The 27,454-nt window shown below is 33.2% G+C and overlaps 1 protein-coding gene across 2 annotated transcripts in view; it reads right to left on the bottom strand.

The window, feature by feature from the left end:
• Nucleotides 1-27,454, bottom strand: part of LOC148623277 (calcium-independent protein kinase C-like) — a 38,724-nt gene that overhangs the window by 7,693 nt on the left and 3,577 nt on the right. The window contains exons 3-13 of one of the 2 annotated variants that reach the window (XM_088565010.1): nucleotides 19,550-19,706; nucleotides 17,756-17,787; nucleotides 16,456-16,538; nucleotides 14,237-14,366; nucleotides 13,141-13,271; nucleotides 10,679-10,760; nucleotides 8,796-8,968; nucleotides 6,376-6,549; nucleotides 4,006-4,160; nucleotides 2,046-2,184; nucleotides 410-598 (exon numbers count right to left, since the gene is read on the bottom strand). In XM_088565010.1, coding sequence (XP_088421136.1) covers nucleotides 410-598; nucleotides 2,046-2,184; nucleotides 4,006-4,160; nucleotides 6,376-6,549; nucleotides 8,796-8,968; nucleotides 10,679-10,760; nucleotides 13,141-13,271; nucleotides 14,237-14,366; nucleotides 16,456-16,538; nucleotides 17,756-17,787; nucleotides 19,550-19,706 — 1,445 coding nt within the window. Of the gene's footprint in view, nucleotides 1-409; nucleotides 599-2,045; nucleotides 2,185-4,005; nucleotides 4,161-6,375; nucleotides 6,550-8,795; nucleotides 8,969-10,678; nucleotides 10,761-13,140; nucleotides 13,272-13,300; nucleotides 13,435-14,236; nucleotides 14,367-16,455; nucleotides 16,539-17,755; nucleotides 17,788-19,549; nucleotides 19,707-27,454 lie in introns of both variants that reach the window. The other variant, XM_088565009.1, reaches the window with a different exon arrangement.

Below are 27,454 nucleotides of genomic sequence, written 5' to 3'. Positions count from 1 at the left end.
CTAGGAGACCCATAAATAAAAAAAATAGGTCATTAATGAAACATTCAGTGATGCCCAACTTGCAAAGCATCTAAATGATCGGAATACAGTTTCTAAACTGGGAACAGCTTGAAAGGGAGCTTTTATTAATATAAATGAACAGTTTCTGTACTAAGAAAGTCCTTTAACTCAAAAAATAAAAAAATCTGAAATTAATAAAATTGAAAGGGGCTCACAAAAGAAACAATTCACTGAAGTCACACAAAAACTAGTTTCAGCATTTTTGCGTTATTGTGTGAAAAATAGATGATGGTTGGAGAGACACCTGTATTCCGTAATTCATTTCGCCTTACAAGACGTGTGTATAAAAACCAAGTGACTACACACTGATGATGACCCTACATTAAACAACTGTAACATTGATACATACCCCTTTAAGAATTGCAACTGCTTCCCTGCTTAGCCATACTGGGTATAGTACATCATCATGAAGTATAGATTCAAATAAATCTTCTTCATTGTCTGCTTCAAATGGAGGTTGCCCAGCCATCATTTCATACATTAAAACACCAAGTGCCCACCAATCTACTGAAGCATCATACTCTAACTCCTGTAAAATCTACAACAAATATTGCCAGCTTAAAGCAATTTAAATGGCTTATTCTCAAAACGTCAAAATTGATATTATTCAGAATACAAGTACGGTTGGATTGATTTTTATGATCTTGAGTCAGAATTTCTGATGAAGTGGCGAGTACTGGTACATTTGATTTGTATGATTTGGAGTCAGAATTTAAGATGACATGGTAAGTACCAGAAGTTTGAATTGAATGATCCTGGATCAGGGTTTATGATGAAGTGGTGATAACTGGTACATTTTACTTGTATGATCTAAAAACAAGATTTTGTAGTGCTACATCTATCATAGAGGTGGCTATCAGATAATTATAGTGGGCCAGAGTTTTCTGTATCATAACTTACAATAAACAAAAATGAAGTACTTTTACACATATCTAGTATCTAGCAATAGAAAATATATACTTCGATAGAGCAGTACCAATCCATCACCAACCACACATAGATTGATAGAGCAGTACCAATCCATCACCAACCACACATAGATTGATAGAGCTGTATCAATCCATCACCAAGCACACATAGATTGATAGAGCAGTACCAATCCATCACCAAGCACACATAGATTGATAGAGCAGTACCAATCCATCACCAAGCACACATAGATTGATAGAGCAGTACCAATCCATCACCAAGCACACATAGATCGTCATAACAACAACGCTAGTTTTTATTTTTTAGGAAAAATAAAAAATAAAATTCATTCTCCCCCAAAATTTCCAAAAAAAGTTACTGAAAATCTAGAATTTTTTTGGATGGCTAAGGACAAGTTGTCCTTACAAGAAATAGGAACAGACAAATGGACAGATGGGTTGACAGACAGTTGATTCCTATATGCCCTAAAACTTATAAACAACCACAATGTTAATCATAGTACAGAACAAAACCAATTATAAATTATTGTCATATAAATGATTAATCATTGAAGACTATGACTTCCTCCAAGAAGATCAAAAAATAATGCATTTAAACTTAGGTGTAAAAGGTTTATTCATTGCTGTTGGTCCTTGTCACTGGTTTATTTGCTACCTCAATGATAGTACATCATACATTATTTGCTACCTCAATGATAGTACATCATACATTATTTGTTTTGTTAATGTTAAAGACTCAATGATTATAAAAGACATACACCAGTGAAGACTAGAAAATCAAAGTTCCCTGAAAACATACAGGAATTCCAAAAATTTATTCAGATGAAAATACAAAATAAGAGTTGCACAAAGGCATCATGTAACAAATAATGTAAGGAAGTTTCATTAAATTCCATTTGGTGGTTTGGTAGTGTGGGGCCTGATGGACAGACAGCGTAATCACTGTTTGACTTATTGTCTCTAGCCTTGTACCTTCACTTGTAGGTTGCAGTGTGTACTTACACCTCATTAAATAGTAAGAGTAGCGAGATGGAAGTTAATCATGAGTGAACTTACTTCTGGTGCAATATAATCTGGAGTACCACAGAATGTCTGCGTTAATTTATTCTCAAACATTCCTTCCTTACACATTCCAAAATCAGCTATTTTACAATGTCCTTCTGCATCTAACAGAATATTATCTAATTTTAAATCCCTGTAATAAATCAATGAAGAAACAAATCAGTTGTTGTCACAGGATCAAAACTGTTCAAGTTATAAAGTGATATCCATCTCAATTTATACTGTATAATTTTTTTACCATTACATGTATATACATGTCTGAATATTACTGCATAAGTTTTCACAATCCTATGTCACACATCAGGATTTAAATCATCTAGGGAAACAGATTATCTCCCTTTGAATATCAAAGTCCCATGAGTAATTTCGAAAGAGTTGTGCTTACGAGTAATGTTGACAAATGGACTCCTAACTACCCCAAAGTTTGAGCGGTATAAAAAGTAGAAAAGTAAAAGTCTTTCAAAAAATAAAAGTTTTGGCCCATTTGACCCCTTGTTCCTCAAAAACTGTGAGAAATTTAATGATTGAAAAAAGTAAAAGTGGATTTCCACCAAAAAAAAAAAAACATTGGATCAGAAAAAAGAGAGTTAATTTTTTAGGATGTGGCCCCTTTGGTATCTTATAACCGAAAAACAGTAAGAGATCTGATGAAAAATGTAGGCTGAGAAATAAACATGTTACATTAATCTTAAATATACACCTATTTTACCCATTTTTGCCCATTTTTTGCAGAAGAGTAGGGGTCAGTGACCCCATTTTAAATAGCAAGCTTCCTCCAGCTGCAAGTAACAATACAACAAAATTGTACGATATTTGGTTAACGCATGGAAACCAATAAAATAACAATGAAACAATAATGACAGCATTATAATATAGTTTTATGGTTGTATAACAGTTAATGATAGAGTAAAGTTGCTAGCATACTCTAAGTATAAAAAAAACTATTAAGACAGCCTCAGGAACTTGTTTGTCTCTGGGAAACATGAATGATACATATAAATGTATAAAATAATTTCTTTTATGAAGAATGGGGCATATACAGAATAGTATTTGATATCTGAAAGGCATGCATTGTACCCCTATGGAGTATAGATACATAACTCAAGCTATCTTTAATTTAGGGGAAGTTTTCACAATCATGCCTAAATTATGTGTATAAACATCCTGGTAATTTAAAATCTATGGCAATAACCAGACAAAATATGTACCCCTAATACTCTGTACCCCTAATACTCCCAAGGAATATTGGTTAGTTCAACAGTAACCAAAAAACAAACTCCTTTGGCCTTGTACATCTCTATTTAAGTGCATAAACATCCTACAATAGTTTCAAGTTGTAGCTTAGAAACTATGGGAGGAGATTGCCAAAACAAAACATGTATTCCTATCTGGACAGTTGAATGGACAGACAGAGGTAAACTAATATGTCCTTACCAACTTTAAGTTGCAGGGGGATAAAGACAGGAACACTGTATCATTTACCCTATCACTTCATTTGAAAAAAAAAACAGATAAACATGCAAACTGTATCATATGACTTATAACTTAAGAAAATGCCAATCACATTTTACTTTTTAAAATTTTTATTATGATACAATGTCTTCATCTTCAAGGCTGAACTGATTGTAAAAATTCTATTTTTTCTTCATATTCTTCACCAACAATATTTTCTTACCCCCAAATTGTTTTGGATATTTTTTCTTTTGTAGGATATGACTTGATACTTTATGTATTTTATGTTTCTTGTAGGATATGACGATATTTGTCTACGTATTTTATGTTTTTTGTAGGATATGACTGGATACTTTATGTATTATATGTTTATTGTAGGATATGACTAGATACTTTATGTATTATATGTTTATTGTAGGATATGACTTGATATATGTAGGAAAATATTCATTTTGAGATTCCTCATCTGATTTTGGTGTGATTTGTTCTCTCTCAGACTTACCTATAAATAATACCATTTCGATGAAGGAACATAAGTGCTTGGGTAACTTCAGCTGCGTAGAATCTGGCTCTTGGTTCATCAAATTTGCGTGCCCTTTGTATTTGAAACATCAGATCTCCTCCATTCACATATTCCATAACAAAAAATAAACGATCCTACAAAAAAGAAAAGCATCACTTGCATGTTGACCAGAGCTGGAACAAAGGAATTAATATCTAACATCTTGAGTCCTGCTTGTCAGATGGTTCAAAACACTTGTTACACCTGTATTAAACCATCTGATTGTCAAATCCTTAAAAAAACCATGACTTCTCAAATCAATGAGTTATTGTTTGAATTTGGATCATTTCATCAACAGAAAGTTTTTTCAATCTATTGTAGTTTTCAAGATTTTGGCTGAAAACTACGAAGAAAATGTCATACTTTGCCTTTCAAGGGCAATAACTCTAACCATGACACGTCTGACAATTTTGATCCAATTGATCTTGTAGGCCTTATCATAAGGGTCAATTCGTCAATTGTAATTTTTTAACTATCTATTATAGTTTTCAAGATATTGGCTGAAAACTACAATAAACATCATATTTTGTCTTTCAAGACCAATTACTCTAACAAGAAGGTGCATGACAATTTTGACCCAATGGAGACTTCTGTAGAGATCTTCAAAAGTACAGTGGATTCCGCTTAATTGCATAGCCTATTTGCCAGTAAAAATTATGCAAATAACCGGGCTATTCTTATAACTGAAATTACGATTTTACCGGAAGTGTGAGTTCAGGTAAGACGACGATACTGTGGATCAACCAGGGATATCACTGTTCAACATTTCTGATCTGGTATTTAATTGTTATAGACCTTCTCATTGTATTGTTCTTTTATCAATAAATAATAATATATATTGTGTTTGTCTTGTTTATTGACCTTCTTTACGTTGTGTGTATTTATAAGTAAAACCCTGTGTTTCTCATCTATAAATAGTCAAGTAATTTCCTGACCTTTCTATGAAAGAAAATCCCATATTTCATATTTCAGCCAGGATTCAGTGTCATGTTCATCAATGTTTGAAGTTTCTGGGCTTTTGAAATGGTCTGTGCGTTTTATTCCTCTGTACAATCACCATAGTACACTGATAGTTGTGTATTATACGTGTCATTGACCTCGATATATTCCTATTAAGTGTGGATAGTATGGGGCACCTTAGGGTAGTTGAATTTCATTAGACATTGTACTGAATGAATGATGATTTTTATTTTTCGGTTGATATTTATGCCTAGTAACCCAAGCTCACAAAAAATGTTCAGCTCATTAAAGAAAATTAAATTTACGTTGATAATCATTTGTAGTTGGAAGAATTTAAATAGGGACAAAAAATACCCCAAGCCGAACCCCAAGCCACATCATAAGGTGATGTTTGGCATGTCGTCAGAAGTCATTGTTCACCTAGGTGCTTGTTTATTTTAATGTAATTAGAAATCATTTAAATTGTCTTTTATGTCCATTATGTTTTTAATCCATTATTAACACCTCCTGATTGATGATAATCTAGTTTTTACAACAATAAATATGATTGACATATTTATGACCCGAAGGCTTAAAATAGAATTTGGAAAAACCTGTCTTTACCTGGATGAGGCAAAATTCTCTATGCAATAAACCGAAATGCACCTGCAAGGCCTATGCAAATAAGCGATTTTTTCCCTAATAGAATAATAGGAAATGGTTTTGTGCATGAGAAAATTATGCTAATAACCGAAATATGCAATAAAGCAATATGCGATTAAGTGGAGTCAACTGTAGCAACGGGGGCCATGTTTTACGCTTTATCTACATGTATGTAATTGATGCTATTTTTTAAGTAGATACCCTAAGGATGCTGGTACTAAGTTGGTAATAATCATGTGAGTGGTTGCAGAGGACAAAATTTTTAAATAAAAGTTAACGACAAATGGCAGATGATGACGATGGATGCAAAGGGACAAAGGAATTGCCCACAATGTAATTTACTCTAGCATGGAAGCATGAATTAAGTAGCCAGTGATGTAACCAACCCAAGCATGAATGAAGTGAGCAGTCTACTATGTATCCTACCTAGTCTGGTACCATGAATGAAGTGAGCAGTCTATTATGTATCCTACCTAGTCTGGAACCATGAATGAAGTGAGCAGTCTACTATGTATCCTACCTAGTCTGGAACCATGAATGAAGTGAGCAGTCTACTATGTATCCTACCTAGTCTGGAACCATGAATGAAGTGAGCAGTCTACTATGTATCCTACCTAGTCTGGAACCATGAATGAAGTGAGCAGTCTACTATGTATCCTACCTAGTCTGGAACCATGAATGAAGTGAGCAGTCTACTACGTATCTTACCCTAGTCTGGAAGCACGAATGAAGTGCCGTTAAGAAAGGATGTTTAGCTGATAAAGCTAGAATGCGTTTTTCTGTCATAGTACATTCGACATCATCGTCTTGTATTATAACATCTTTCTTTAAAACTTTTACTGCATAAACTTCATCTGTTCCTCGCTTTTCTGCCAACATCACCTGAAGTAAGAAAAAAAAGCACAAATTACAAGACAGTAATGGTAGCCATAGACAGCTAACCCACATGAAATTTGTTACCGGTACTACACAAGATAGTGATGGTAGCCATAGGCGGCTAACCCACATTAAATTAGTTACCAGTACTACAGAAGACAGTGATGGTAGCCATAGAAGTCTAACCCACATTAAATTAGTTACCGGTACTAAACAAGACAGTGATGGTACATGACAAGGGTGAAGGGTGGATCTGGAAAGTCTATGGTAATAAAGTAAGAAATTAGAAAGATGAAGGGTATATATGGAAAGTTAAGATATTGGATAAGGGTGAAGGATATACCTGGAAAGTCTATGGAAACACATTAAGATACCAAGAAGATTTACCAGCATCAGTATTTGGTTATTTATTGATTACACTAGTTATCATTTGTAGTCAATTACTACCCGCTTTTTTTAAAAGAAGTAATTGAGAGTAACTTTTCAATCACTTTCATTTACATTAAAAATGATTTACAACTTAACATACTGATATACATATTCAGTTTACACTAACTGTGAATTAATTGTTATTTGTTGGTTACTGATTTTCATGGCAATAAAAAAAATCAGTCAACGAAAGCAAACTCAGTTGGAACCTTAATTCTCAGCATTGTATAAGTGTCACAAAGAAAGAAGCCATATTGAGTAGATGATATTATGTCACTCTCTTATTGTAAAATTAATTGCTAATTATTTATTATCCCTAAATAGCCTTGTGGCTACCTGAGTTATGTCAGGTTTACCATCGTAAGAATGACTTCTGCATTCCCAGTGCCCAAGACCACTCGGCCAGCTAGGCTTTAACATATAGCTTTCACTGGCCGGGTCATGGTGTTGCCATAGATGTCACAGCGGTACGAGTTTGAGTTCTGCAGAGGGAACGAACAAAATTTTTGAAGCAAATTTGACAGTTCGAACATCATAAGGAATTTTTCAGACCCTTCTATGCATATATTATCTTCCATGTATTTTTGATCCGATGGAGCAGTGTAACAAATAAGAGTTGTTGCATTCTGAGATGTTTGTATAATTTTGATTTGTTGTGACATGCATCATTAATTTGATCCTCTATCCTACATAATACACGCCTAGATGAGCTGTCCCATACTACCATACATCGTGTACTAAATTAAAGCCCTAGATTAATCCCACGAGGACGAATGACCCGGCTAGCAAAAGCTATCTATTATATCCTAGCCGGCCACTGGACTTAGTGCAGGCGGTGTTGCCACAGATGTCACAGCGGTACAAGTTTTGAGTCCCGTGTAGGGAACGACCAAAAAATTTGCTGTGCAAATTTGACAGTTCTAACATGAACAAGCATTTTACTGGACAACTTAAAAAAACCTATTATGCTACATACACCCCTACTCATTTCCTATAGAGCAACAAAATAGAAACTAGAAGTTGATAAATCATTAACATCTATATAAAGCCACAAACCAAATTTGAAATGTTAAACAGAATTTAGATGGACAATTTCATGGTTTATACTAGCATTTTATAACTCGAAAAGGTTATTAAGAACTATCAAAAAGTTGATTTGTCTTACAATTATAGACAGAATGTTGGCCATTCAATATGGTTTAACAATTCCAAAGATTTTACATTTTAAGTCATTCAATCTCAATTAAAATTTATCCACAGAATATAATTGTATGTTGGATTCTCAATACCACGGATTAACACTACCCAAGAAAAATGCAAAAAAATGCTACCACCAGGAATAAAAAATGAAAACACAGTACAATACCTGTGAAAGTATTTTTATTCATGGACCAATTTTCTTGGTTTAGGGGAAAATTATCAGTTTGCTGATTCTTGAATCCATAGATTTGACAACTCTATCGTACAAACGAATGGAAAAGTTCCTTTTTGAAGGGAATCACATTTCATGATTAACAAAAACAACGAATATTAGTACCTCATGAACAATAACACTTTTACAGTAGGTCTCTTCATAAAAATAAGTGGCATCATTTACAGTTTATTTAAAAAGACATTTTTTAAATACTTGTTCTTGATTCAAGTAATAATAGTAGACTTTTCATGGTAAGGAATTTAGAACTTTTCCTGACCATTAGTAATATATATTCATTTGTATATATATTTTTAATATTTAATTTATTTCATCCAACAATATTCATATACGTCAAACATGTGATCATTACCTGTTATAATTTATACTGATAACATTTCAACCCACTTACCTTACCAAAGCTTCCTTTTCCTAGAACTTTGATAAACACGAAATCTGACAGGGAATATTTATCGGACTTTTTCCGCATGTGTGAAGGACTGCGAGGTCGACCTGACAAATAATCATCAGGACATGAAACCAATAAATTCTTAGTATCACCATAGCCTCCTATGAATGTATCATCTACAAAGTAAACCATACACTGTCATTGCCATGTGTAGAACATAAAGCTTAATGCTTTAGTGTAGTCAGGTTTAGTGGTCAAACCACAAATTAAGAGATGTAACAAGTAGCAATGTTGACCACCAGCATAGGGAGCCCAACATCATCATTGGAATATTCAGAGGCCACTGGTGTGAACCAACCTGTAAAGTTTCTAAGCATTAGCATGTGTAGTTTTATAGAAGATTTGTAAAACACAAGGAGGATAGACTAGGCACTTTTGACACACAATTTTATTGCCATTGTAAAAACCAAACAGAAATCAGTAGCATTATTTTGTTATTGAGACCACAATAACAGAATATAACTGTAAATTTAGTGCTAAAATAAATTCCTTTAAATATGCACACCGCAAGATAGTAATTTAACACCCCATCAAGTACTAATCCTGTCGTTGAGGAGGAATTCCAGACATGAGGCCAAGTTATACTGATTATTATACATTATACGAAGTTTCATAACAATGTTCCAAGCTGCTTAGAAAATAGACACACAGGGTGAAACCTGTACACCCCCTCCCCCAAAATTTGTTTGCAGAGGATATAAATATGCCACCTTAATGCCAGTACATAGGTATTTTAGTAAGTCAGAACCATATACAGTGTATTATTGCACTTGTATACAGATGACTCTCATTATCTACAAGTGGAGAAAAATGTCAAACACATCTGTAATTTGTCTAAAAATGGTAAACTGTAAGTTTGACACATCTAATTATTGATGTCTTTGATGTTTACTTCTTACATATCACAACTTTAACTTTAATTTTAAGGTACAGTAGTTTTAAATTTAAAAATTGCAATAATGAAATAGATCAATGTACACAACTATTTTAAATTTGAAATCCAGAGAGTTACAAAAACAAGAGGCTTCCACCTGATTAAATTTTGCCTTTCAAGGGCAATAAATTAACAAGGAGTTGTCCACCAATTTCTACTCAAGAAGACTTTGCTAGGACTTATCATACAGATATCATTTCAGCAAGAGAAAGCTTCTTTTCTATCTATCATAGTGTTCAAGATTGGCGAAAAAATGTTAAAAAAAAAAACAACAAAACAAAACAACACAAAAAAACATCCTTTTTCACCCTTCAAGGGAAAACCTGTTACAAGGAGTCATCTGACAACTTTGATCCTTTCAAGCGTTAATAGGGATCATTTCAGCATAGAAAGAACTTGGCTAAACCTAATAGTTTTGGAAATATGTGCAAAACACCACCGTCTGACCCCTATGTTCTATTTTTAGTAATAGCGGCCATGTTTTTCAACGGATCAAAAATCCCCACATCAGTTCTATGCAGGATACCCCAAGGAACATTCAGAGTAGTGTCCGAGGAGAGTTTTGAAAAATTGTTAACGGCAACAATGGAACGCCAAGTGATGGCAATAGCTCAAATGGCTAGGTGAGATATAAAAAGAGAAAAGTTGAAACAACAAACAGTTACAAAAATATTATTTCTTATTAAATCTTACTTCATGATAATTTATTATGCATGTAGTTGTATTATTTTCTTTTTGTTAAATTGTTTCATCAAAATGTAGTAAGTAAGATGGATATTTCATTTTCTAAAAACGATTTTTTAACCAGCTCCCTACCATATCAATTAAGAAATTAAAAGTGAGTGTTTATTAGTTTGAAGAGAATATTTGATGTAAATCTACTTTTACCCACCATTTTCACCAGGTAAAACAGGTATAGGGGATGATGACCTGTTGTCTGGCAATGATTTACTTGGTGAATCACTATAGGAGTGCTACAATTAGAAACAAACTTTTGGTGATAATCGTATATGATAACAAAATATTCATCACATCACAGCTACAATCAAAGCATCCCATTTTGTAGTCAATTGTACTTACCAACAAACATACCAAAATAACAAAATAAGCACCCTGCAAATATTATCATCCTGAATCACAACAAATCTTAGTGCTGACTACATTTATGTAAAATTCAACTGCATTCATAAAATATTTTCATAATGTCCTACCCCAGTACTTTCCAAGTAAATAATTAATGATTTGGTAATTAATTCCTTATAAGTTACTACTCTTAAATCAATCCCACCCTTTCTTTAGTGGAATGACACTAAAGAGATCCATACATTAATACTCATGGTATAGTTCGAAACAAAATGATGACAGTATCATACCAACACTGCATGTATAAAAGTAATATAGTCATTGATAACCTAACAAAGCAAAGGCAAATAATTGATTCACAACAATCAAGGATTAAACAGTACACAAATCTGACAGTCAAGTCAAACGTTTGCTTCTGGTCCTTTTCCCCCTTTTAGGTCCTTATTCCTAAACAAATATTGTTATAACCAATAGAAGTATTATATTCTGAGAGTAATGCTCAATTTTTATTTAAAAAACTAGAGGCTCCCAAGAGCTTGAATTGCTCATCTGGTTCTGGCAATTACTCTAACAAAGAGTCATCCTGCAACTTTGATGACCTATTGAACTTAAGTAGGCCTTATCATAAGAATTAACTGATCTAACAGAAGTTTTCTATCTCTAAAATATTGGCAAAAAATTTACATTTTCACCTTTAGCTCCAATAATGAGTCAGACAATTTTGACTTGACAGAGACTTTTATAAGCTTTATCAAAAAGATCACTTTGTCAACTGAAAGTTTTCTTTTTATCTATTACAGTTTTCAAGATATCAGCTGAAAACCGCAAAAACTTCCATTTTATATCTTTCAAGGGAAATAACTCTAACATAGAGTCATCCAAAAACTTTAATCCAATGGAGACTTGTAGGTTCAATCATACAGATCATTTTATCAATAGAAAGTTTTTTTTTTAAATCTATTATAGTTTACGACAATGAAGATGACGGACACGAAGTGATGGCAAAAGCTCACAAGGCCCTTAGGCCAGATGAGCTAAAAAAAAACTTGTCCAAACAATATGCATTAATCTAAACACTTGCAAATAAAATTGATGTCCAAGAAATTTTCATACAAATACTTTTTGTATTAGAAAATGTTAGATTTTAAGACTGATCTGAAAACAATAATATCAATCAAATAAATAAAAATATATCATTTAATGAAAAATAATGAAGAAAATATAAAAAGAACGTTTATTAACAATTCAAAAATGCAAAGGTCAAAATGTTAAAAATAACTGGAAGTGGAAACTATGACAATTGAAAGACAAAAATTTTTATAATTTTTTACAAAATATCTGTTCTTTCTCTCTATATCAAAATTATGCATTATATGTTCAATCTTATTTCATATTAATATCAAAATAATTTTTCATGCAATTTCTTCATGCTACGAGAAAAACTTTGAAACTTGGGGATAAATTTATTTAACTTTAAAGCTATCCATACTGCTTAGACACTCATTGATAATAATATTAATTACAAAGCCATCTGAATTCTGAATATGTCTTAAGATGCCGTCTAATTTAGTTATTGTTCTTCAATGGTGGGTCATTTATCAGTTTGTGGTCCAAAAATACACAATTAAGCACAGACGGGATCACTTAGGACTTTACAACATAATCATGTAGACATAGAATAATCGACAAGTCAAAACAAACAAAAAATCATGAAATGAGTGGAAAAGTTTGTAAGATATGGGTCAAAAATGGAAAATCTCCCTGCACAGTTAGTAAAAAAATTGTCATATAAAAACTCTGTAATCAAAAATCATTGTGCAATATAAATCTTACTAACATGTATCTAAATCGGTGAACTAAATTGTACAACACAGATGCTCGTTTCATTAAAAATGAATGAGTTGTTTGTAGGTCAATAGAATTAAAACCTGAATCAATGGACAATAAAACGATCAGCTGATGCAATAATAAATGTCATTTAACAATCTACGTCATACATATCTCAGAAATAATTTTGAAAGAAAAATAAATAGCAAACAAGAAAGATCAAAACTATTTTTAGTGTTTTATTCAAAAAGTGACATCAAAAGATTGAGTACTGTTGCTTTTTTTAAAGAACAAAACAAAACAAAGTTTATTAGTAAATGATTAGTCTTATCATGGTATGACATTAAATCATGCTGGGAAAAAAAATCTAACTAAAAATTCAAATGAAGCCACAGTGAGAGTAAAACAACAACAATCATATAGCCACTAACAAGGCAGACTAACCTTTTTCTTAGTACCATGTTTATCAGTAGTAATGCCTAGCTCGGATAATATCTCAGCCATTTCTCTTGTATTTATACCACAATTATTTGCTACATTCTTTTGACATCTTTTGTGAACATTAATTTTACATACTGAAAGAAGAAAGCAACGAGTTACTTACACTTGTAAAGCGTTTGCGTGTTATTTCACTGATAATGCCTAAGTCCTTTAATCGTACAGACATTTCCCGTGTGTTTATACCACATGTGTTTGCTACATTCTTTCTACATCTCTTGTGTACATTAACTTTACACACTGAAAAATAAAATCAACTTCAAACAGTAGCATAGAATGCAAGCAACATTATTGTAGTTATATGCAAAATTCATAATGATCCATTCACTAGTGTTCTACAGATATCACCCTAACATTATGCAGTGATGATTTAACCCAGCTGACACCCCCCCCCCAAAAAAAAAAAAAAACAAACAAACAAACAAAAAAAAAAAAAACAAAAAAAAACAAAAACTAGAAATCTACTATTAGAATTGTGGGATACACCAAAAAATAGGGCATTTATGGAAACTTAATTGATATCTTACCAAGTAATGTTGAAAAAGGAGGACTCCTGAATGTTGACTACTGAACTTGACCGGTATTTTATGGTACTAAACAACAAAGTTTCAAAAAAATTGACTACTGAACTTAACCGGTATTATATGGTACTAAACAACAAAGTTTCAAAAAAATTCAAAGATTTGTTCTCAAGTTATCAAAACCAACAGGGGATAGACAGATGGACAACTTTTCAGAGGGTATCACATAATACCTTGCCATTTTGTGGGGGGAGGGGGTAAAAACAAAAGTTGTAATTGTAAAATCCCAAATGGAAAAAGTGAAATTCTGCTTTCAAGCAGAAGTTAATCATGTTTGTTTATACAGACACATATAATTTGCAGTTCAATAAAAAACAAAAACAAAACAAAAAACTGCAGATTATCAGAAGCATTGAAAACTTTTTCCATTTGTCAGTTATTTGAACTATTTTGCCACTTTGCTTAATTCTTTCGTCTGCCATATTCTGATTCAATGACCTTTTATAGGACAGATGTCTTACCTTCACACTGTAAACCTTGTCTAATTAATCCATACAATAAAGACCCACAATGATCACAAAACGTTGGCCTTTTATAACTGTGTATATTGAATCTATGTGGAACATTTATACTGAATCTTTGACCAGAAACCTACAAAAAAAAAATTCAGCTGTGTTAACTCTTGCTCATTCTTTTTGTCATTTTTTACATCTGGATAAATATTTTTTGTTTGGTTCAAAAAATTATGGAGTAATCATAAGGGTAAAATACAAACTTTACTGTTAATACAGAACACACGAAGAATCAATAATAATAGATAAATAGTTAAATACTGTTTATTGTTGGGTACCAGATTTTTTGGTTTTCTAGAACAGATCTGAACCACAAAATATAGAATTCAACGAAAAATGATTTCTGCAGATGAATGTTAATTCAGATTGACTTAGATTCTAGATACTAAAATTTGGTAATACACATGTAATCGAGTGACAGGGAGATAGAAGCCATATCGCAAGTTTTATATCCCAGAACAGTTTAATCAGAGAAAATCAACTGTAAAATAAATAGCCTTAAGGCTAATGTCAGTGTAAACAATAAATAGCCTTAAGGCTAATGTCAGTGTAAACAATAAATAGCCTTGGGGCTAATGTCAGTGTAAACAATAAATAGCCTTAAGGTTAATGTCAGTGTAAACAATAAATAGCCTTAAGGCTAATGTCAGTGTAAACAATAAATAGCCTTAAGGCTAATGTCAGTGTAAACAATGAATACCCTTGGGGCTAATGTCAGTGTAAACAATAAATAGCCTTGGGGCTAATGTCAGTGTAAACAATAAATAGCCTTAAGGCTAATGTCAGTATAAACAATGAATAGCCTTGGGGCTAATGTCAGTGTAAACAATGAATAGCCTTGGGGCTAATGTCAGTGTAAACAATAAATAGCCTTGGGGCTAATGTCAGTGTAAACAATAAATAGCCTTAAGGTTAATGTCAGTGTAAACAATAAATAGCCTTAAGGCTAATGTCAGTGTAAACAATAAATAGCCTTAAGGCTAATGTCAGTGTAAACAATGAATACCCTTGGGGCTAATGTCAGTGTAAACAATAAATAGCCTTGGGGCTAATGTCAGTGTAAACAATAAATAGCCTTAAGGCTAATGTCAGTATAAACAATGAATAGCCTTGGGGCTAATGTCAGTGTAAACAATGAATAGCCTTGGGGCTAATGTCAGTGTGAACAATAAATAGCCTTGGGGGCTAATGTCAGTGTGAACAATAAATAACCTTGGGGCTAATGTCAGTGTAACAACAAATAGATCATAGAAGTAAGAGCGACAGTCAATATTCTTTGCATTTTCAGTTTTTCCTTCCAAATCCCTTATTGTATAAGTGATGTTTGGTACACTCTGGGTTTTACCACTTTCCATTTACCATATAAATAGCAAAGCAGTTTTTAAATGTCAGTTGTAAAACACAATCCCATAGCCAAGTACACAAAAACTTAATGCATATCAAAATATTCATTTCAAATCTTGAGCAAAAGTAGATTTGACAAATTCATGATTTTTTTTTATACTTAATTGACCAATCAACCACAAATCCAAGTATCCAATAAAATGCCTACTTCCAAATGACCACAATAGATAAACACGAAAATAAATGATGTTTGTTTGTTTCTTTGTTGGGGTTTAACGTCCGAGCAGCAATATTTCAGCTATATTCAGACGATGAACATGAAATTGATGATAAAATGAACATGAAATGATGATGAAATGAAAAAGGGATGGGACACAAGGACAATAGAATCAACAAATTTTGATTGCCACTGGAAATAGGGAGAGGTGGGTATGGTCGGGCAATTTAGCCTCCTGTGGCGGAGCCCTATGGTTCCTACTCAGGGAGAATACCACAGTAGGGTTCTTTAACGTGCGAGGAACGTGGCATCTTTCCCAACACGGTGCACCACTATGGTTTGCGGTCAGGTTTTCCAAATTATAGCCTGACAACCCCAGCATGTAACACACCAGAGGTACCCCATTCCACTACCTGGAGCACACATCCCAGTTGCTCTGTGGGCAGAGCGCCCTAGCCCCTGGCTAAGGTTCTGAGCACTATTTAGTCGCCTTTTACGACAAGCTTAGCGCTGCTGCAGGCCTATTCTTTTAACACCCGGACCTGCACGGGGCCGAAAATAAATGAAACCTAAGTAGCTGTAAATGGCCTAAAAAAATAAATTATACCTCATCATTCTGAACTTCCTTAGAACCGGGACATTTTGTGACAACTTGACTGTGACATCTCTTGTGAACAACACATGTACAAACTGAAAACACAAAATCTAGTCATGTGTACTTGATCCAAAACATTATGTTCACAATAAACTTATACTCAACGTCACATACAACACATTTTCGAATTGAAGCTCTACTTTTTAAACCGTCGGGACTTACCGCTAGAGTTGTCTCTCTTTTATTTAATATGAAGAAAGTTCGCATATATGCATGACGTGTTAGTACCAACGAGTCGCTTATTAGCTTAAATCATGCATAACAAATCCTTACGGGAAAATCCCATACTAATATCCGCCATGTTGGTTTCTACAAGACGATTTGTTTACAAACGAAGTTCGTAAGTTCCCGTTGAACTCCGGTGACAATCGTCTGCTTGATCAACTTCTCACTATTGTACGTTGTTCGCGTAAAATAAATACGAGATATGCAAAATGCGAAATGCATTCTGGGTTCTTCGGTTTTTGGACAAACCATTTAAACGTAAACATCTCCTAGCAACCCGCTCACTGTAAACATGGCCGACTTTTTACAATGTAAATATTGGCACCGAGAATTAAAGTCTGACCGGAATTTAATGATTCAATGTTTAGTGAGAAGCCGTTTGGCTAAACGAATGAGAAAGTCATTTAAGACAATTTAAACTACGGTAGGTGTCAATAAAGTCGTAGAAAATATTTTTATTCAAATTTTAACAGTATGTTATTTATGTGACGCCGAGTATAGATATCTACCAGTTTTATATGTACTCCATAGGCTTTTCATTATTGTGAACCACAATTTAAAATATTCATTTACCTGTACACAAACAGGCTGTATTCATGGAATGCACTGATAGATTACCTTGGCATAAAGTCTCAACAAAAAACTAATGATTAGTCATTTTGTTTCACCTATATATACAACATATGACATATACCAATAGCTCATCATGAGTATTAACTTGAAATATTTAAAGCAAACACACAAAAGGAATTTCCCCACTGCCATTTGACTTAAATTATGTCAAAATTTTAAGTTAGATTATCACTTCCTGTCATGACCTGACAGTATTTGAAGTTAGATTATCACTCCCTGTCATGACCTGACAGTATTTTAAGTTAGATTATCACTCCCTGTCATGACCTGACAGTATTTATCTTCATTGATGCACTTTAGAATATGATACCTAACCTTCCTATCAAAGTTCATCAAAATCCCTTGAGCAGTCTCAGTTTGGATTAATGAAACCAAATATGCACTGATAGATTACCTTGACATTGATAACCCTGTTTCCACAATCCCCTGAAAATAAAAAATAGCATATCATTATTATATTGTATTATTGATAGTCAAACTTTCTCACATACAACCATTGTTGATACATAATATTGGTGGAATCCATCAATCTAAATAATTTTCAATAAGCATACATTTTTACCTTTGGAGGTTATTTTTGACACAAACTTTTTTGCAGTTGTATATAACTGCTAAATTTTAGATAATTAAAGGAGAAGACCATGTTATTGTGCAAGTCATATATATCAATACTAATCTCTTAAATGTTCATGAAAATTAAATTGAAACAAAATAATTGCCTTTTCTTAACTAATTAATCAAGATTTATAATTAGGAAATTTGAATTTCCCGCGCCTATGGGCGCCACCATTGATCGGTTGAACTGTGACGTCACGAAGTCAGTTTGTAAAATGAAAGTAAATAGGTAATTGTTTACGATGTCCGAAGAAATCGCAAATTTGGGACTTTTTCCCTATAATTTCAACCCAAAATCAACAGAAGAGATTGAGGCACAACATGTAAGCAAATGTCAGACATCATTGATGAACAACAGAATTTGCAGCCAGATGACTAGTATTTGTCTTATGGCTACTTCCGAAGAATGTTCATGTTGCTAGTAAAAAAAATATTTTTTGAACATTTTTCTTTTATTATTCATGCAATCGTAAGCTTGATGAGTCATCATGTTTTGGTGATTAGATAAACAGGATCATAGAAACATTTACGGAATATTCTTTGTTTACATATTATTTGCAGTACTTGTATCAGTACCAAACCGACTTAGTGACGTCACGAGCCAATCGGAAGCTATCAGTAAAAATCAATAAAGTCTGACTATGATATTTCTTCAGATAGGACAGTTCTGCAAGATGGCTATCCACTTATATTTCAAGGATTTTGAACTTTGCATAACCTTGAGCATTTCATAAAAGCGCATTTTGCATTAAAGGTTATTTATTTTTGTTTACATGGGTATGATTTATCATAAGAGCCTTACTTAATGCAAAGGTGGTCTTTCCCTTTAAGAAATCCAAGGTTTGGTGATTTTTTCCAATTTGTAAACACACTTGTGTTTGACAAAAAAAGGAAGTATCTGCGTTTTACAGCACCATTCTACATGATCAGCACTGACTGTATATTTACAAGTGATATACGGATACTGTCAGCATACAACTTTCTGTTAAGACGTCACCAACCTCAGATTGATTTGAAGTTGCCAGGATGTCACGTTTTGAGTAAAAAATGTTGTTTTCTGGCTTGAAACATAGTTTTTCTTTTTTTCTTTTTTTGCAGTATGAAGGTATGTAACAACAATAACTTAAAAAAAATATTTGATGTATTAATTTGGCTTGAACAAATGGCTAAGCCCAGCCTAACATTGAAGTCCTTATCCATGTGAGTACACTATTGTCTATATATAGACTCGGGGTATATATGTATATACTTTTTGACTGTTTAATAGACCACCATTGGTTTTTTTGACCAGCTATTTACCTTATATATGGGTTAGATGAATTCAAAAACTATCACTGTTTACCAAAACTTTGGTGAATTGATTCATGGCCACTATACCCATTAAGTGTTTTTAAAATGTAACTCTTTCAGGAATTTCAATAACTTTTATTTAACAGGCGAAATAAGATTAGTACAGGTGAAATCAGATTTTGTTCTGTTTAAGTTCTATAATAAATTTTACCAGGTGATTTCATTTCAGTCAAGGGGTGAAATTCACCTGGTGCTTCCTCCTATTGAAAACCTTGCAACTTACCAAATAAAATCCCTACACAATGAGCAAAATGTTGGCTGTCTGAAAAGTGTTGACATAAATTTGTGGCCATTTATCTGGTGTACTCTGCGGCGCATAGCACCACGTCGTCGATTTAGAAGTCCTTCTTTCTCTTTAAATACACGTTCCTTTGGGGGCTCTAAAAAATAAAAATATAGTATTTCTAATGTGACAGTTGATAAATAGCATTTCTACTTGAGTTTGGAAGCCATCTCTTACATATGTAACTGCTATTTTTTGGTGCAGATTATTTGGTTTTTGTTTTTATACTCTATATCTATTCAGTTTTGTTATGGGAAATTTGAAAACATATCACCATGTCAGGCGTTTATATGATCATGCAAAAATAAAAGCTTTCAAACTTATCTGCATTTAATCATTCAGGTTGCAACTATAAAAATCCCTGTCCACACACATTCTTTATAATTATGGCTTGTTTGATTTACAGGACATTGAAAAACACCAAATTTTACTGACCTTTCATTAATTGTACAGATTTACATAACTAAGATAGCTTAAGATTTGATTAAAGACAATGTGCAAGAGGAGTCAATGTTTTTTAATTTAATTATACTCAAAAATGTATACAATCATGCCATGAAGTTGAAAATTACAACCATACCCAGAAACAAAATATAACAGGAAAAGGTATGGTGTATATGTAGAAGAGGATAACAACCCCACCAGGATGAAAATGTCAGCCAAAGACGACCCTTTGGTCATCAATGAATGATAAGGAAACCCTAATACTACAGGGAGGGTGCAGCTGGAACCCAAAACATCATTATACACTAGTACTGCGGAAGAATTTCCCCTATATACTCAAGTATTATCAAAAATTAACTAATGGTGAAAACGAAATAAGACATACATAGACCAGAAGTTCCTGACTTGGTTCAGGTGCAAAAAATGTAGCTGAATTAAAGTACTTTGGCATGATCACAACCCTCACCCTTTAAAATCTGGCCAATGTGGAAAAAATATTACACAATAATACACACCTAAAAATCAGTTAAAAAAGTCTGAGTCCTTGTTACCACGAAAAAAAGAAACTGAATATAAATTACACAAATATACAAACTATGGACTATTAGCAGTTAACTGACATGCCAGCTCTAGACCAGTTTAAATCTACAAAAAGTTATGTCCCTGATGTATGTAAAGTCAATCCCAATTCTTCCCATGCAGGGTTGAGAATGAAGGTACAAGTACATCATTATACATACAATAAGGACACAACCCATGTCATGCCAAAAACTGCTTTTAAATATAGTGATTTAATTTCTATGTATAGACCTAATGAGTGAATCAATGTTAATACCAAACAAGAGGCTCCCATGAGCCTGAACAGCTCACCTGGTTAAAGTTTTGCCTTTCTAGGACAATAACCCTAACAAGAAGTTGTCCAACAGTTGTGACCATATGAAGACTTTGTTAGGACTAATCATAAGGATCATTTCATCAATTGAAAGTTTCTTTCAATCTGTTATAGTTTTAAAGATTTTGGCTGAAAAACAAGGAATTGTCCTACGACTTTGATCCCTGCGCCTTTCTTGGCCTTATCATATGGATCATTTCAGCATATTTTTCTATCTATCATAGTTTTCCAGATATTGGCTGAAGAGAGCCTGAATCGCTCGAGACCTGGTCCAAAATAGTCTTTTCAGCTTTCTAAAACTGAGACTTGACCTTACTGTACTATTGTCAAAAGAATCATTTAATCAATAGAGAGCATCTTTGTTATCCACCCAGTTTTCATATTATAAAATAAATCTCTCATAGTCCCTTAATGACTCTTCAAGGGCAATAACTCCAACATTGAACAACAAGTTTTCATGAAAATTTAAGCATACGTCCTTCTCACCATGCTGATCAATATTTCACCCTGTGAAAATTTGACTAAACCCATTGGTTTTCAAGTAATTTCAACAAATCCTCAATATTTAGCAATGGTGACCATGTTTTTGACAGATAAAATAACTATAAGTATATCTTAACAAACAAAAATTCATGACATGTTTGGTTACAATCCATCCTACAAGTTGTCTCAGAGGAAAAGTTAAAAGGTAAAATTCAGGAAAAAATCCATTTCAGGACCCATAACTAATTCATTTTTCTGTAGATTTTTCTGAAAGTTTCTGTTTAGGTCCAACTCTTCATGCTGAACAATTTGACCCCAAGCCAGATTTTAGGTAAACCCAACTGTTTTTGTGTTATTTGCATAATTCTGCAATTTGACCCCAATGGTCTATTTTTGGTAACAGTGGCAATGTTTTTCACAAGATCAAAATCTCCAAGCTCAGATTGTTAAAGATTTTCTACATAACATTCATGCCACGAACGTAAAATTTTTGTTTCAATCCATCCACTAGTTTCAGAGAAGATTTTCAAAGTTGGAAATGTAAAATTTGGCTAAATCTATTTCATGATCCAAAACTCATTCAACTGTCAACAAATCTTTCTGAAAATTTCAGCATAGGTCCATCCCATTATGCTGAACCAGTGCTTTCATAATATCCCCACAACAGTTCTCTGCAAAACACCCTAAAACAAATAAGCCCTGTTTATCACAGGAGCCCCAGCCTCATTTGTCAGTAGTTTGTCGCAGGGACATAAAAAAATTCATACCAGGTTAGGTTCTGATTGGTCTAGTAGTTTCAGAGAAGATTTTTGAAAGAAACAACATTAAAAATAGGGAAAAAACATAAAAAAGGGCAATAACTCCAACACAGCTTAACAAATTTACATGAAAATTTGATCAGAGATACATGTTCATGTAGGTCTTATCATGTTGAACACTTACACCTGATGTCAAAATTTGGCTAAACCTTATAGTTTTGGAGATGTATGCGAAAATTTTCTGTCTGACCCATATGTTCTATTTTCAGTAAAAGTCATGTTTCTTAACGGTTCTTGATAAGGCGCGTACACGCGTCCAGGGACGCAAGAAAAACTTGCTGGACATGCCAAGTTAAAACATTGTGTGTCCACAGGATGCTTATTCCAAGAAAAACTTGCTCAACACACCAAGTTAAAACATCCTGCATCCTAACATCAGTAATTTATTTAAAAATCATTGAAAAACTCTGTTTTTTGACAACCCGGACAACCAGAAGTTTACAAAGTTAATTACACATAATGTTCATCATACGATATTTTTACAAACAAAATTATGTTGCTAAGTATATGATAAAAAATTGTAACAAATAATTTCAATTTCATTTCTTTAATTAGAAGAGTCATAAATCTGACAAAAGGTGTTAATTGCTGTGTAAACAGGGTATGTTTTTTGACAGGTAAATAATCTCCGAGGAGCAATCAGCTTACTAGGGTTTGACAATTAATTTGACAATGCTGTCATTTTATGTAGAACACTGTGTAAACCAATTTTAATCACCGTTTATACTAAGCGAGTTACCTCCCCTGCAGTCTTCACATTTCCTGTAATTTCAACAGTGCATTATTTTTCCCACAAGTTTTGTTTGCAATAATTAAAAGAAATTCTATTTCTTTAAAATTGTGATGATTTTGGAAATTCAGTATCAACATTCTTGAATATCTGTTACATTTCCTGATATACTGTACCTCATGGTATGCATTTAATGAAAAGTAAAAGATGCCCAAGTTTCATTTATTGAGTTTCAAACAAACTATGTAGCATCACACTGTTACATAACCAAGGTGAGGCTCATTTTGACGGAAAAATTTTCTGTACTGAAAATCTTCAATTTCAAAACTTGAATACTACCTTCAACTTGAAATCAATGGGAAAAAAGAATAATTGGTCAATGTATTCTCAAATAGCAGAAATGAATTAATGTAAATACAAATTTTCTCACTTATTTTTTTTTTTTTTTTTAATTTTATAAAACTTCGGAATTTTAATTCGTTTGGAGAAATCCAAAGGGGGACTCACAAACTTCAATCTATTATAGTGCATGCACATGTTCAACTGAAAAGGGCACTATAACGCTATAGAAATTGTCTCATTCAAACATTATTACAGTAAAACCCATGCAAATGGCAAAATATGTCCAGAAAATGTCAGTTCACACATTGTCCCACATAAAAAGCCCAATAGGTATTTCCAAAAGTTGACAGGTATGTTAGTATTATAAATGTAGTTACATGGAACTAAGTACACATTACGTATTGAGTTATGTCATGAAGCCAGCAAACAGAATAAGCTTGTTTTCAAATAAAATAAAAAAGGATGCTGAGTTTACTCTAAACAATATAATATGGATGACATGCATAACTGCAGTGAGATATGGTTTTGTATGATTGTACATGAATGTATGTAGTACTCTGTACACACTATAATAATGAATGTAGCGTTCAAATTAGTTTTAAACCAGGAAAAGGGTAGGATGCACCAAGATCATCTGGGACTCCAGTTTCAAAAAGTGATGAGTCCCAGGACTCACCATGAAAAAATCCTTGTGAGAACCCTGTTTCTTGGTGGATCCAAAATCCCCATATCATTTCTACGAAGAATACTGTAAGGAACATTCATATCAAGTTTGGTTCAAAATGGTCAAGTACTGGCTCAGAATGAGGTTCACTTGCTCTTAGAAACAAACATCCAAAATAAGGTGACCCAGTAAGCAAACTCTGCTAAGTTTGACTTGTCTGCCATGGGCTAGCATGGTTACATGTATTTAAAAAATTCTGTAGACTTTTAATAAAGCTAATATCTGACATCAGTAACATGTTTGTTTCATGTCTGTTTTAATTACAAAATTTCGAATCTGTTCAAACTTCAAGACACATCCCCTAAACAATTACAGCCTTCCTTTTGTGGTAATGCACCTTGAGGTACAATTTCAATGAGATCCATTAAATTCATCCAGAAATCAGGAAAATGTCCCTTATCTCAAAACGCCTCCTTAAGTTAATCCTTTGGCAGTATGTTACCATGTAGTACATTTTTCAAAGAGATCCATTCATTTGTACTGAATTTACTGCCATAAAATCAGATTTCTTTCTTGCCTCTTTAGGACTTTACTTCCTTACCTACAACCTAGCTTCCTTTTGTTTCATAGCTCCTAAATATATAATTTTAAAGAGATCCATTCACTTAACTCATTGTCCAGAAATCAAGAAAATGCTTGTTTCAGGCCCATTTGTGACCCCTAATTCAAAAGATCATGATCCCAAAATAAATCCCTAATTTCCTTTTATGGTACAGTGTGACTTTCATAAAAAAACATTAGTTTTAAATTAAGTTATGGGCCACACATCAGGAAATGCTTGTTTCCTGCCCCTAATTCCAAAACAGTTTAAGTCACAATCCCAAAAATCAATCTGAGCATTTCTTTCATTAAATGGCAAATTGAAATAGAAATCTATATTTACTTATGCACAAGTTATTGTCAGGTCATGACATCACTATTGTTGACAATCACATGATACTATTTGACACCACATTTTTTTAGTCCTATAAAAAGGTATATACTTTTTAAAGTTTAGATCCCCCTATAACTACTTACAGAAAAGCAAAGTTTCATACTTTACATTAACAAGCAAGCTACATCTATGCTTAATACTTAAAAAAAAACCAAATCCTATAGAATAGTCTAAAGAGAAATAACTTGCACTAAGTTTTATCCACCCAAAATGCCTTATTTTAATTTGTCGCTTTCTGTCCTTCATTCAATTACAGTTGGGGAAACAACCCTAAAAACTATCTGAACTCATGGGAAGAGAAAACACTGTACTTAAATTTCATTAAGATCTATTGCTTCATACTGCACAAAATTAATGGACAGAAGATGACAGAACATCTATGGATAGAGGGAGATGACAGAATATTTTTGGATAGAGGGTGATGACAGAATATCTATGGATAGCAGAATATGACAGAATATCTATGGATTGAGGGAAATGACAGAATATCTATGGATAGCAGGATATGACAGAATATCTATGGATAGAGGGATATGACGAAATATCTATGGATAGTGGGAGATGACAGGGCTAATATGATAACAAGGTATCAGACATTTAACAAGAGTTAGTTCTTCCTTCTTAAATCATAATTTAAAACTTATGAACAGACATTGACCAACACCATATTGAACATGAGCTTCAGACTAAATTAAAATTTGTTGAAAGTCCAGCAAACTACAATGTATAAACATTTGTTTATGTTTGTATTTAGGCCTAAAAAATAAATTCTGTGTTTCTAGTAATCCGACTAACCATATTTTTCCCCTGCCGACCCAAATTTTTTGATGGTGTCAAAAAGTCAAAAATAAAAATTCAGATTTTCAGCGTCTCCATCAGATTTTTTTGCCAGAATCCCCTCTCTCTGATGTGGAGGTAAAAAATTCATAAAAAAACAATGAAGCAACATTGCCGTGGCTACAACACGTTCAGTATTCAGTGGTGTCATAATAGAGGCAGCAAAAACGGTAGGTTTCGATGTCCTGCAATTCTACAAATAAAAAACCCTACCTACCAACCCTACTTTTGAAGGAAATGTTACTGTAAACACATAATTTTTTTAGGCCTTAAGCTTTACAGGAAAACATGATATGTTATTCAGGAAACCTCTTTATTATATCATCAATTCAATCCCCCAGATTAATCACCTGATCTGAACTTGCATTTGGTATACCCGGTATATTGAATCATTCAATCTCACTATTATAAGTCGTAATTTCTATCTACATGTGTCTTTAGTATACTGATACCAAACCATTTACTGCTATATACTACTATGCACTATATACAGACGGCATACAACATGTAGTATAGTAGATTTAAAGTGCATGTACAGTATCAACAGAAGATAAAGTTTACCTCTCTACAAGTACATGTACAATATTAATAGAAGATAAAGTTTACCACCACACTAGTGCATGTACAGTATCAACAGAAGTTAAAAGTCTCCAACTGTACTAGTAAATGTACAGTGTCAACAGAGGTAAAGTTTACCTCTCTATCAGTACATGTACAGTATAAATAGAAGATAAAGTTTACCACCACACTAGTGCATGTACAGTATTAACAAAAGGTAAAGTTTACCACCACACTAGTGCATGTACAGTATTAACAAAAGGTAAAGTTTATCACCACACTAGTGCATGTACAGTATCAACAGAAGATAAAGATTACCACTGTACTGGTACATGTACAGTATCAACAAAAGGTAGTTTACCACCACACTAGTGCATGTACAGTATCAACAGAAGATAAAGATTACCACTGTACTGGTACATGTACAGTATCAACACTGAGTTATTGATGTAGATAATTCAAGCTTAGATTAGGAAGATTTAGCTTATTTTGACTGCAATTGAAAATTTCCCTGTTTACATGTTCTTATATAATCTAACATTCATGAACGTAAGGGGTAATATAACAGAAACCAAATACACTGCGAGCAATGCTCACAAACTTCAAACCCCTCTACTCCCCCATTTGACATTCATCAAATCACCTCAAAATTGTTCTGAATCAAAATCTGAAAATACGGGATGCACGCAGGGAATAAGTAATAATGATTCTGTAAAAGTTGATTTGATTCAATTCAGTGGTGTAGTAATGGATGAGAGATGGATACCCCCTGTGTCCCTATATTCAATGACCCTCAATTAATGATGCAGGATCTTCAAAATATCTATGTAGGTCCTGCACCTACCATTTTAATATTAGCTCTTATTGAGGAACTCTCACATACATGTAGGTTGCAATCAAGTCCAGGATCTCTCATTCTTGAAAGTAAATCCTGGAAAGGTACACACATCTTTTATCTAACAAACATCCAAAAGGATCTTATTTTAATAGAAAAAAATATGACAAATGTTTGAAGTGTAGAGGAAGAAAAATTGTGTGAAGGTTATTATCATTGTAGGTATATCTTTTAAGTTGAAAAAAAAA

The sequence above is a fragment of the Perna viridis genome, chromosome 2 (assembly GCF_037379345.1).
Source record: "Perna viridis isolate PV_CMFRI_1.1 ecotype Kerala chromosome 2, ASM3737934v1, whole genome shotgun sequence".
Classification (NCBI taxonomy): domain Eukaryota; kingdom Metazoa; phylum Mollusca; class Bivalvia; order Mytilida; family Mytilidae; genus Perna; species Perna viridis.
The sequence above is the reverse complement of the archived record's forward strand: the minus strand, read 5'-3'. Positions and strand labels throughout refer to the sequence as shown.